Here is a 12,899-nt window from a genome sequence, read left to right as displayed (position 1 = left end):
GAGTCAAATTTCAAACCCCATTACAAAAACTGTTGGACAAATTATACTCACTATGCAGAAGTAGCATATCCCAGAATGCTATGCAAATACTACCTGAGAGGAAAAAAAAAAGTTTATAAAGGACATTCACTGGGCAGCTGTGGTCCAGGGTTATGAGGCAGTAGTGTCCTAACACAACTCTAATTCACACACTCGCTCCCTATGTAGTGTAGTACATATCACCCCCCTATATAGGGAACAGGGAAATAGGTGAAGTAGTGCACTGTTTGAGAAACAGTCACCCTTTGACATGATTCTAGAGCTCCCTGTCTTTCTGAACAAGCACTTCCTGTCGAGCTGTTGGCCTGGGAATTCCCCGCATCACTGGATGCAGCCTTCAGACCCCGAGAGTGCGACATCTGCCTGGATTGCGGCCCAGGACACTGTCCGGGGTCCAAGTGTGCTGTTTGAGAGGGAGGATTTCAGGGCATGAAGCAAGACAAAGAGACATCTGCTGCCTTTTTGCAGCCTTTGAGGAGCGATCCAATCGATGGGCTTAATGATTACGTCAAAATGTCGCACGGGAGGAGTTTATGGGAGGGAATGTATGCGTGTATATGTGTGTGTGTGTGTGTGCGTGTGTGTGTACGTGTGTGTGTGAAATGCATGGTTCTAATGTGTACCTTTTTTTCTGTCTTCCCCTCTGCCAGGAATACAATGGGGAGAAGACCAACAACGGCATCCACTACAGGTTACAGCTTCTCTATAGCAATGGTAAGGCTATGCAGACCCTCATGTTTTTAGGTACTCTAATGTCTGTAGTAATGGAACAGCTCTACAGTATGAGAAGAGAGAAGGGCCAAATAAATAAATAAAAAAAACAGTTCCTAAAATAGGAGAAGCAATCCTTTCTGCTTTTGCATCAGGATTTGGAAACTCTAAAGCCTGTATTCCTTTTCCCAGTGGGAAAAGCAAACACATTTTTAAAAGTTTTTTTTTTTTCTGTGACCATGACATAAACAAGTGCAGACCAAAGCAAACTGGATATGTCCCTTGAAAAGAAATTCAAGGCCAAAACAGCTCTGTGAACAGTTGTTTCTTCTCATCCTGAATGCCGTGGCCTTAAAGTACACTTAAAGTTCAGAATCTTTACATGAGCTTAACACGAATGTCTGTCGGCAGCGGGAAACGAATGCTTCGTTCTATGGGAAAAATTTCTACGAGCTTTAGAAAATGAACTGGAGGTGAAAGTTGTTTTTGGATGTGCTCAGCACACACCAAGACAATGGCCCATATAAAGCTTATTTACACAAGCATGGCAACGTTTCAACCAAACTCCTCCCCGGGGATTAACTTTTCATCGTGATCTCGTGGTTTAAAAAAAAAATATATTAAAAACAAAAACAGCTCCAACTAGAAAGCACTTAAATAGAAGGGCTATGACAGACCTGGAGGATGACATTGGCATGTCCTCGGAAAAGTTTTCACCTCTGACTTTCTGAAAGGTCTCTTTGCACACCACCATGCTCTGTCTGTTGCATTTGTGCCCTGGTACATCTGCATTGCAACTCTGTTGGAGGGAGGCAAAAAATGACTGATGCTTAATTCATTTCAAATATTTCAATTCCTCGTTATCCTCCAGGAAAAGAAAACACGGTCTTGGAGAAGTTTGGGGGAAGTTGGGAGATGGAGGAGGGATGAGGTTGGCGGGGGGGGGGGGGGGGGGGGGGGGGCTGCTTTTGGAGTTTAAGGCTGGGATCACATAAATAATATACAACAGCGAAGCTGCGAGTTGTTTGTTATTGCCGGCGGATGGGGGCGGGGTTAGCGGAACGGCTCAGTCAATACGACAAGTGCTGCTAGCGGAGAGCTCCTGCGCACTGCGGGGACGCAAATAATGACTGAAATAATTCCTCAGAAAATATGCGCTGAAAGGGGTTCTCTACTGTCTGGGTCAAAATGAGTCAAATTTGCATTTGTTGGGGATATTTATATTGTCATCCAGAGGAATGTATTTAATTTGGCTAAATGCGTGATTAAATCTGCCCAATGGCTGTTCCCAGTGAAATATGACATTAACCCAAAACAGATGTTTTCGGCGGCAGATAAAAAATTCGAGAAGTTTAATCCTCCAACATTACGTCTAATCACTTAAACTGATTTCATAAATCAAAAGCAACGGCTTGCCTGCATTATGGTCCTTCGCTGACTTAATGCTCTCATTGTGTTTCTCTAACAATGTATTTGTGTTAGCACATGCCTATAGTGCCTCACTAATACTTTTCAGGATGTTACATGCAAACTGTTGTACTCTTATTTGTATCCGCTACATTCTACCCTTTACAAAAGAAATCGCGTGTTCAAAAACCACATGTGAACACTCAACAAAAGAGTACACGTGTTAACTGTAAAAAATAATCCCACTTAAACGATGACAGCAGAAATGCCATTTCAAATCGCGGGCTTTGTTTTCGCTTGTGAAAATTTTAAATGAAAAATGTCAGTGACGTGGTAATGTGAAGATGCAGCCTACGTATTTTCCTTTTACCATGTGGACATTTTCATTCACAAAGCCAATCATATGTGAACATGTCCAGTTCACATTTGACATTTCCTTCTGTTATGTTAAAATGTTAAACTCATATGTGAAATTGAGCTATTCAACTATGAAAAGGATAATTTCACATGCCATTTTTTTTGCAAGGGGCTGTAGTATTTGGATTGCATTCTTGTTGGTTCAAGCCATACCTTTTTTTCCTCTCAACTGTTATGAAAGGAAGAAAGTCACATAACAGGCTTTCACACAATATTGATTTTGGGATGTATCTGTTTCTTCGCAGGCATCAGGACAGAGCAGGACCTCTATGTGCGGTTAATAGACTCCATGACCAAACAGGTGAGGGCATCTTCAAACCGTGACTCAGGTGGACATGTTTAACTGGAGGTGTAAAAATATCAGTTGTGTAAGCTGTCCCAGCTCCCGCAGAGCAAATTAGGGATGCACTGTAACCAGTATGTCCCAACTGGAGGTGATTGATAGTTGTACACGAACATTCAGCTTACACACTGTCCATAGATGCGGCTGGATATTTCCCCTGGCCTTTCAGGTGAAGAAATCTTTCCAAATGCACAACGGCAGCATCTCTGTAGAAGTCAACCCAAGTGAGAAATCGCACACTAAAAAAGACTGAATGTTTTGTTCCAGCCTACAACAAAATGATAGGAGAAAGCATCCCACAAAATGAGAAGCAACAGACTTTATGAGCTTCCAAACAGCACTCGGTGTGTCTTTATGAACTGCTTTGGATTAAAGTGGTCAAAATGTGTTACTCTTGCTAGTTCACTAGTATGTTTACTTAGGACTGTTTTGAAGCTCAGTAAGTTTCTCAGTTCATGCAGCGTTCTTTCTCGAGGGACCTCAATATTCCTTTAGACTGGAGGATATATTATAATTTATATTACTTTTGGTTTATTTAATTTTTTAAAAATTTGAATAACTCTGTTTAAATCTGTCAGGATTCTTGGTAGCATAGTTACATGCTTTGCTTTTATTTTGAAGCCACCCCTTCATATTTCCTACAGTGACAGTACAATGGATATTTTGCTGGGCATTTGTGTGATTCAGTGCTATTATTTGCTGAGGGGGCACATCTTGTCACACAGAAGACCATTTACAGAAACTGGAAAATGACCAATTTGGTACAACAATGTCTGTAATAGAACAGAAATCAGCAAATTCGGACTGGTTTGTTTTTCATTGTGCTTTCTTGAAAGCAGGTGACTGAAGACATGATCTGTCTGTGACTGGTGATGCCCTCTCTCTTGCTCTCTCTCTCTCTCTCTTTTTGGAAGAAGAGCAAGTTCTCTCACTCACCTTGCTTACCTGCCGTATTTTAAGCAAGATGACTCATTCTGTTGCCCTCCTACCAGCTGCTTTTGGCACAAATATAGCTAAAATCACACACCGTAAAAGCTGCCACAGATTCACCTAAACCCTTTGCTGGTTGATGTGTTTGTTCGTGTGTGCGTGCATGTGTGCGTGCACGTGTACAGTATATGTGTACAGGAGTGTGCGTGTGAGGGTGAGGGTGAGTGTAGGCAGACACCCAACCTGAGGTCTCAAGACACATACAACTACAATCGAACCCATGACCATCGGCTTCACCTCATTCTTAAAATTGTGGTTCGCTTCCTCCAGCGTTTCATTCAAGTAGCGACTGGAGATATATTTGCGCGACTTAAAATTTTACTGTTTTTATGACGCATCCTACTACTGGACAAAAAACGCTTTCGCCAATGGTACGGGTAACCTGCGCGTTGCAGAAATCATCCTCCGGGGCACGACAGAGCATGCAGCCGTCGTCAGATAATGAGACGCCGGGGCGTCACTGTGATAAGGCGCCGTCTGCCACTCTAGTGACACCCCCCCGCCGCCCCCCCCACCCTTCCCGGCGTGGGCCCCCTGCAGGCCCCCGCTGTGGCTCACACCTCTGTGTGTCAACCTGTCAACAATCGATACGGCAACCTGCTGCTTGACAAAGCGTCAGCCCCGGAGACCAATCAATACCCTCTAATGTAGCTGCAGCGGCTGCGCGCTGGAGACAATAATCCTCACGACAACAACAACAACAACAGCAACGGAGCCCCTAAAATCCATCCCCCCCCCCCCCCCCCCCCCCCCCCATTGACAGACAAGCAGGCTTTGCATATGTAACATGTACCCGAACGTAACTGCGCGATTGTGCTTGCATCGATTGAGGTCTTGCTAGTAACCTGGGGGGGGGAGGGAGGTTTGCAATGTCCCCTGTCCTATGTGAACCTGCAGTCTCAAACCTTCAAACCTTTTTTGCCTTCTTTTTAAACTTATTTTTTTAGGTTTATACCCCCGGCTTGGACTCACAAATGTATAACCTTCCATATGAATCCTTGCAATTGTTGAAACTTTGATTACATTATTTGTTTAACTGCCGGTCATTTTACAAGATGTCATGTCACATCTAGTATTTGTTCAGCTGGGCCTTTCCTGGTATGTTGGTTTGTGTAACACCCAAGATTTGAACTTATGACCCACCAGTCAAAGGTTATGTACCCAAACAGCGCTTATAAAGTTTATATATTTTTAGGTCACATGGAACACAAGCTGTTTTTTCATGTTTAAACCATTAGGTGGTTGAAGGTCTGTGTGATATTCTCACATTATTCAAGTCTGATTCTCACCAATTAATATAAAAAAAACTATTATATATTTAAAAATAATTGTGACACTTAATTTAACAAATTGGGGAATAAAACCAGCAGGGGTCCACTGTTTGTTTAAAGTTTGTTTTTAATGTCATATAAAAATTGAACTTGTATAGACTCAACTGTATATGGCTGCCCATTAATGAGTTCTTATGATACAAAAAAGAAAATCCCAACTAGTTAACAAAACTTTTACAATTGCATTAGAATTGAACCGTGTACAAGAATCAAGCACATTGGAAGCAATGAAAGACTTATGGACTCATTTTAAAGACAGTAGAGAAATTATTGAAAATGAACAAAATGTATATCAATTTATGAGAGCTAAGATTGCATACTTTCCCTTAAAAGTCTGCTGACTAATTCAGGAAGATATAGCTGTATAAATGTATGCTTATTAGGTAAATGTTTAAGGTTCAGTGTACGTATCCATGATATGTTGTTATTTAGATAGAAGATAGTGTGTTGGTTGTTATTCTATATGACAACATTGAATATATGGGATAATTTACAAATATATTAATGAAATCAAACGTTTTTAATACTAGTTTATTTATTTTAAAAAACGATCTAATTTGATTTTAATTTAATAAAAATTGCTTTCTGGTCTATTTTATGATGAATTTCTGGATAAATACAAATGCAACTCCCTGAAATATACATTTAAATTTGCATTATTTATTTGATGAGTAGGACGTTTGTAGTAATATTTTTGGAAAATTTCCTTCTGACAAAAAAAAAGAAAAAAAGTCAGGGCAAAATAAAAATACAGGGCAATCATTAAAAGACCTTAAGTTAAGACGACTGGAAACCAAACATAGAAAGTGAGAGAGGGAGGGAGAGAGAGAGAGAGAGAGAGAGAGAGAGAGAGAGAGAGAGAGTACAATAAAAGCAGCAGGTTGTCTCTCTCATAATACAACTATGGGAATTGCTCACAAAAGGCACACACACCTCCCCATTTATTGTAACTTAGCATATTTACTGTATGGAAGTAGCAGTTTTACCAGAGGGAAGTATAGCAGTTTCACCAAGAGTTGTGTGAGACACTGAAAAAGGCAAGTGTGTTTATGAATAAGATCCCATTGGTATAATGTGTACAGTTTTTCATAGCCAGTCCTCTCCTTGGCCTGGCACCTACCCCTAATAGATACAGCCATGTCACGTATATGAGTATCGACCGACACCCCCTATCTCCCCGCAGCTACCCACCCCTCTGGCGAAATTGGAAGTTGTTAATAAAGAGGAGAGGCCTTCACGGTCTGGATCAATAATGCAGAAGAAGCCGTTATCCTAAAAGTATCGTTCCCCTGGGGATTTGGTCAGCTCGGTACCGCCAGCTAAGTATTGAAGGTGGGGGAAAGCCGCTGACGTTAGCCTGGCTGACCTTCACCCCCATCCCCCCCCCTCGCTACCCCTACCCCTGAGGAGGGGGAAGCAGAATTCTTCCTCTTTTGATGTGCAGTAATTATCCCCTGTCCAGTTCTGGAGTGACAGATCGCTGGCTGATGCCTCTGAGGTGGCCTGACGTGTGAGGCTAACAGGCTATCCGGGCAGTAAAGGAAAGCAGGATGGTAGCCGATTGGTCAGACACGTTTTAAGTTGGTACTTTCCGAATGCCCCTCTGCTGGAATCTCTGAATGTGTTTTCACATGAAAGCCCTCACCCTTCTTAACAGGTTGCTGTATCTTTGAGTTGTTGCATGGTTTTGATGATAGGATGACGCTAACTTGCTAACTCTTTTATCCTTCCAGCCAATCCTGTATGAGGGCCAGGACAAAAATCCAGAGATGTGTCGCGTCCTCCTCACGCACGAGATCATGTGCAGGTGAGTCTCGCCTGCAACCATTATTACCGAAAAGCCGTAAAAAAACTGAAGCTGCATGTAGCATGTAACATGCAGCCCTGTCCTGTGGCCAGCGCAAAAAGCTAGTCATGTGATCAGAAAGAATGACGGTGACGCAGGAAGCGCGAGCGGCACGTGGCGAAGGCGAGCGCAGATGCTCTTCCTGTGAGCGCAGCTAGAAGACCGCGAGGAGTCCCCTTCCCTCTGCGTGGCCACGCAGGTTCCCCCTCATTAAGGATGTCTTGCTGGTGTTGTTTTAATGCATGGCATGTAATTATCAGCTTCCTGGTGTGTGCCCCGGCTGGGTTGCGGGGGGAGGGGGGATGAAATCCCATGCAGCGTCAGTGTTAATAATGCAGGAGCGGGGCGTGCGTTGGCCTTGCATGGGGCATGCCGGGTGCCAGGGGTAAGGAGAAGGAGCAGGATTTCCCAGCCCCTTTTTTCGTAATCCCCTGCGGGTGAACGGAAAAGTGCGATTGCGTGGCAGTAGGAGGAGGCAGCGTGATACTCCCCTGTTACTCCCATCGTGCCACTGCACCCCAGATAACACGGGGCCTCAGTTACGTATAATATTCTGCTCAGCAGACAACCGAGAATTGGGCCTGTGCCCCTTTGGTGGGAAACGATACATCCCAGACAGCCAGGTTGCTGCAGGCATGCTGGACCTTCTCACTAAACGAAAAAGAAAAAAAAAAAATGTTCCAGTGCACATTATTATACTTGATATTAATTCAGATCAATACTGGAATTTTCGTGACAGCTACGAGGCAGCCCCCCCATTCTCTCAGAGATCTTTGATACGGCAGTAACTTCTCGGATCATAACGACAGTTCGTATGAAAGCTGTCATTGAATGATTGAGTGTAATTATTAACGATCCGGCCCTGACGAATGGCTTGCGTTCCATTTGCTAATGACGAGGGGACGAGCAGCACTCTCCGCGTCCCCGGAGGCGGCGAAGCGGGCGGCCCGGGGAGTCCGTTTTTATCGCTTTTTTCCGAGCGCCGCCGAGACCCGGATTCCTGGAGCGCCGCGCGGAATCCGATCGGCGTCCGCCGCGTCCGCCGCGTCCGGGCTCGAGTCCCGTCGCGGGGCTTTCCGGCGAAAAAAACCTCGACGGGTTCCCAGAACGGCGGTGGAAACGAAAGCGTGCCTCTTTAGCCGCGCAGCGATTAGCTCCGCTCACGGACCGCGCGTCGGGTTCCGTTTCGTACGGCCCTCGGCTAGTCTCACGCGCGCGTGTCCGGTGACGACTCGCGCGCCTCACCGAGAGCCTGCCGTAGACTGCCGGGACCACTTGCGCTTTGCGCGGCGACACGCGCCTTCTGTGCGCTAATTGAGTGGGCGAAACCCAGGCCTGCTGCTTTTGCTTTTCCACATTCATTAACTTAGTTTACGGCGCCCCCGCTGCCTTCAGAGCAGGCGGGACGGCGCGCTCCGAAAAAAAAAAAAACCTGGGGAGAGGACGGCTCCGCTTCCAGGAAACGACGTTGGACGCGCTTTCAATTCCGCGAGGACGCGGGAGAGCGCGGCTCCGGTCGGCGGACCAGCTGGGGCGAGCGGGCCCCGTTCCCTCCCGTCGCTGTTTGTCCTTGCGGTAGCCGGGTTGGCGCGGCTGCGGCGGGGGGGGAGAGAGCGCGGCGTGCAGAGCCGGCGCGGTTTCGGGCAGAATGGCTGCCAGTCTGGCTGAGAGCACTCAGTGAGCCCGGCTCTCGCGGCCAGCCCACATTTCTGCATATCATTAGTCCTGGCTCCAGCGCAGGGGTTTGGGTTGGGTAGTTACTGAACGTGCACCTCTATGCGTAAGCCCGGTGTGTCTCTCTCTTATCAGTGTTCGGACATGGCCTGCTCTATCACTGCCCAGAAGGAAGTTTTAAATCTGTGCAAGAGCTTAGACGGACTGCAATTGGCAGCATGCTGGAAAAGGAGTATTTTGGTTTGTTCGTTTTGTCCACTTGTGGATATGTCTAGCTGGGAGCTGAACAGTTAATTACCCTCAATGCTGGCTAGCCTATGTGATTGGAGATCAAAACTGGCCCTTCAGATTAATTCCTTGAAGGGCCTTTTTTCTCTTGTACCTTTTCCGAAAGGAACGTAAGGTCAGCCAGTTTTGGCCTGGGTGTCTTTTCTAGTTGGCTGTTTGGATTGAGAGGCTGCCAACAAGCAGACCTATGGGCAGTAGGGTTGCCCCCAGCTTTGGACCATCCGCCTGTAGTTTGGTACTTGACTTGAAAGTCTGCCTTCTCAGTCATTAGCTGGCCTGGCGTTACCCTGGCCCAGCCCGAGGGATGGGGAGATGGGAGGGAGGGAGGGTGGCCATTAAGGCAACATTATGGACTCACCGCCAAGGTTTGTTTTTGTGTCTGAAGGCCCCCTCCATCCCCCGAGACCCCGGGTGTGCTCCTGGGGTCCTGTTTGTTTATAACACCTCTCTCGCAGTTTGAGAAGGCTGTCACCAACAGCCACACCGTTGGATTTCCAATGCTAATTGGTCTCCTGGAACCTTTGCTAATGGCCCACTCGGCTGGGGGAATAAATTATATGTGGCGCGATCTATGGCAACAGTCACATACACAAAAACAGGTTAAATAAATCTGTGGTCTGTTGATATTTTTCCTCTCTGGATGTTAAAAATATTTTGAAAGCTTTATGAACTTTGATGATTTTGTATTTTGGAGCGTCTTTTGGAAAGGTTGTTTGCCAAATGGCTAAAATGTAATTTACCACAATGTATGTGAACAAAGGTGCAAATTAGAGAATAATAATCTATTCATGCCATACAGTTTGTTTTCTATAAATTAAAGGAATCAAAGAATGCAATTACCATTATAGTAGGCTGATATAAATTATATCAATTATCAAATCATAAAAAGCAAGGTTCACAAAAGTCAACATGGCATGAACTGTGGCCAGTTGAATTTTATACATAAAGAGAGTTTTTGAAAATAAACTGATGTGAAACGATTTGAACATTCATTCAGGTTAGCACAAATTGCATTAGTATGCTCCTGGCCCAGCACCAATTAGTCAGCAATTGCACTCAATCCTTATAATTTTATCTTCTACTTCCGACCATCCTTTAATATGGCATTTCTATGGTGAACGGAAGTCACATGGTCATGATGTGCTTGCTTCTTCAAGCACAGTGACTGCACATCGCAGTGACTTCCGTTGAGATTGTGAGGTGGATCCAGGGCAGGGACAGTTCACATTTGGCAGGAAAGGGGACAGAGGACTCTGCAGGGCAAGCCTGGGCACCATCCAAACTGTCACAGAGTGACCTTGGCCAGACCTCAGCCCAGCTGGCGAGCTGGGCAGGAGGAGAGAAGGCAGAGAGGGCCGGAACATGGCCTTGGAATAGGACAATGTTGCCACAATGTTTTGGAGGTGTTGCGGGGATGTTATGTATTGGTCTACACTGGAATTCAAGACTTAGCCAGAGTAAGCATGTGTATGAGGTGAAGTTTTGTAAAAGCTCACCTATCGTAGGGAAGATGTTTCAGCACTTAAAACAGGAAATATATGGAATTTATTTTTCTGCTTTCCCCAAATCACTTCCATCATAACAGATCATGAAATAAATAATACGCCTCCATGTACTGTAGTCTCTTCTCCCCAGTGGCTAGAAGCTGTTAGCATAGATTTCTGTTGCTTTATGCTTTTGAGCATCTAGCTGGAAGGAACTTGATGTAGAATAAAATGTGGCTGAGGATCCGATTAGGGGATTTTATTTGGTTGGGGGACTCAGTTAGATGATCTGCTGGAGATCATCTAACTGAGGGCATTAATAGGGCATTAAATGGGACATCACACCAGGAGATCCCTTTGTGAGATCCATTTAGGAGAGCTGTTTGGGATCTGGGTGAATGACTTGTGCTTCGCTTGCATTTCAGTCGGTGTTGTGACAAAAAGAGCTGTGGGAACCGAAACGAAACCCCTTCAGATCCGGTCATCATCGACAGGTAAGATCTCGACCCCACCCTCCACCACTTTATTCTCTGTCACAGGGCCTTTACAAAGAGAGGGGCAGGCATGTTTACTACTGATCCAGGAGAAGAGAGGACGACTGCGGTGACATCATGAATTCAATTTCGTGCCAAATTTCCAACCTGGCTCTTTCATCTAATCACACTCCAGTTTAACAAGATTCAGCTGGTGTGCGGTGAGCGTTCTGGCTGCTATGCATTGCCCAGATGAGGCCAACCAATTTCTGGTGGTTGAAATAAATTTCCCACCACTTTCTGTAAAATGAATTCTTTCCTTCTCACTAAAATATGATATGTTAAGTGAGTACATTTCCATGACTCATTGGTAGGACAGTTTAGTTTTGGAATTTAGACTGTTGAGCCTGTGGTAATAAGAATGGCAGCATTTTCAGCCTACGCAAGGGCGTGCATTCATTGTTAAATAAGATTTGGTTTTGTACACATTTGCAATTTCAGGTGAAAGTACTCCACACCATTAACCATTAACTACTAATACTACCTGCAACTTGGCCATACTACTGTATATACAAGGTTTATGTACTACACACAGAAACACACACACATGGCCTAGTCCTCACACACTATCTTTCCACACCCCCTTCTTGTCCGAAAATCACGGTAATGCTGTCAATGCTATTTCTCCTCACACTGGGAATATTAGGTGTCGTATGTGAAGAAAAAGGCAACTGACCCCTATGACATGTAATGGGTATCGGTTACATAGGCATGCATTTCGTATGTTTCTGATCTGTGGAGACAGCAGTTATCTGCACAGCAATCAATACCTAAAGGGAAGCATGTGGCTTCTCTACTGCATGACAAAAACATATCGCAAGTTTCTGTTATTGCTGAGAGCGTAAGGTTGGAAAAGTTGATCGGGAAAATCCACATGCCCGTTTCAGCATTGATCATGTGACATAACCAGACTCCATGGGGATATGTAAAGCCTGCTTAGATCCTTTGGCTTAAGCGGAGGTGTGGGTATTCCTGGAAACCGCAGTCTCCTTGTCCATCCCTCATCCCTCCTCTACCCCTCCTCCATCTCTCACCCCACCCTTCGTCCACCCTCTGGCTCCTTAGCTGGGCCTTGGTGGAGGCAGAATCGCCAACCCTCCTTTCTACACGGGCAACTGAATCACCCCCCCCGAAAAGTCTTCTCACCTCTGTTTGCCATGGAAACGCTCTACAGGATCTGATTGGTGACGCTGCAGATTCAGGTCATTTCTGGGCTGTGAAGTTTTTTTTCTCTTTTGTTCACGGGGAAAGGTCCTCTCTGAAAATGGCATCCCATACCACCCACTGTGTTCTATTGACAGATCTGTGTCTGGGACAGCAGTGGTATGATATACCATCTCCATGGTTGAAACATATGTACTGGATCAGTTAGGACATGCGTAGGCAACCCTGGTCCTGGAGTGCCCATGATGTTTCTGATTTTCATCTTTATCACAAGAGTTTGATCGACCACTTAGAGCCTGAGAAGATTATCCAGAGTCTGAATGGTGAAAGAGCAGAATACCTCCAACACATTGTCACTTTCATTCCTAAAGCCTAATAATTAAGCCAATTATGCCATTATAGGCTTGGGTGGAGCAAAGACCAGGAACATATCTGGCACTTTAGGATAAGGGCTGCCTACCCCCGAGTTAAAAGATAAATACTTCCTGTGAAGCAGCTGATTAAAACAAACTTAGAAGCAGATAGCTATGCTTACCTACCTATTCTACAGCCTTCTGTTAACATACCAGGGCCCTGATTGCCTGTTGTAGTTCACTATTGGCAATGGGATCTATCCCAGATGCAGCTAAGAGAACAGCCAACCAACACAGTCAGCAGACTCTTGTTGTACCC

General features: G+C 45.2%; 1 protein-coding gene across 3 annotated transcripts in view; it reads left to right on the top strand.

Moving 5' to 3' along the window:
• LOC118231812 (transcription factor COE3-like) overlaps nt 1-12,899 on the top strand; it is a 127,877-nt gene that overhangs the window by 22,941 nt on the left and 92,037 nt on the right. For all 3 annotated transcript variants that reach the window (XM_035426086.1, XM_035426085.1, XM_035426084.1), the window contains exons 4-7: nt 690-753; nt 2,820-2,875; nt 6,972-7,045; nt 10,956-11,024. In XM_035426086.1, the coding sequence (XP_035281977.1) occupies nt 690-753; nt 2,820-2,875; nt 6,972-7,045; nt 10,956-11,024 (263 nt within the window). The remainder of the gene's footprint in view (nt 1-689; nt 754-2,819; nt 2,876-6,971; nt 7,046-10,955; nt 11,025-12,899) is intronic.

This window comes from Anguilla anguilla, chromosome 7 (genome assembly GCF_013347855.1).
Source record: "Anguilla anguilla isolate fAngAng1 chromosome 7, fAngAng1.pri, whole genome shotgun sequence".
Taxonomy (NCBI): domain Eukaryota; kingdom Metazoa; phylum Chordata; class Actinopteri; order Anguilliformes; family Anguillidae; genus Anguilla; species Anguilla anguilla.
This window is presented reverse-complemented; position numbering and strand designations above follow the sequence as displayed.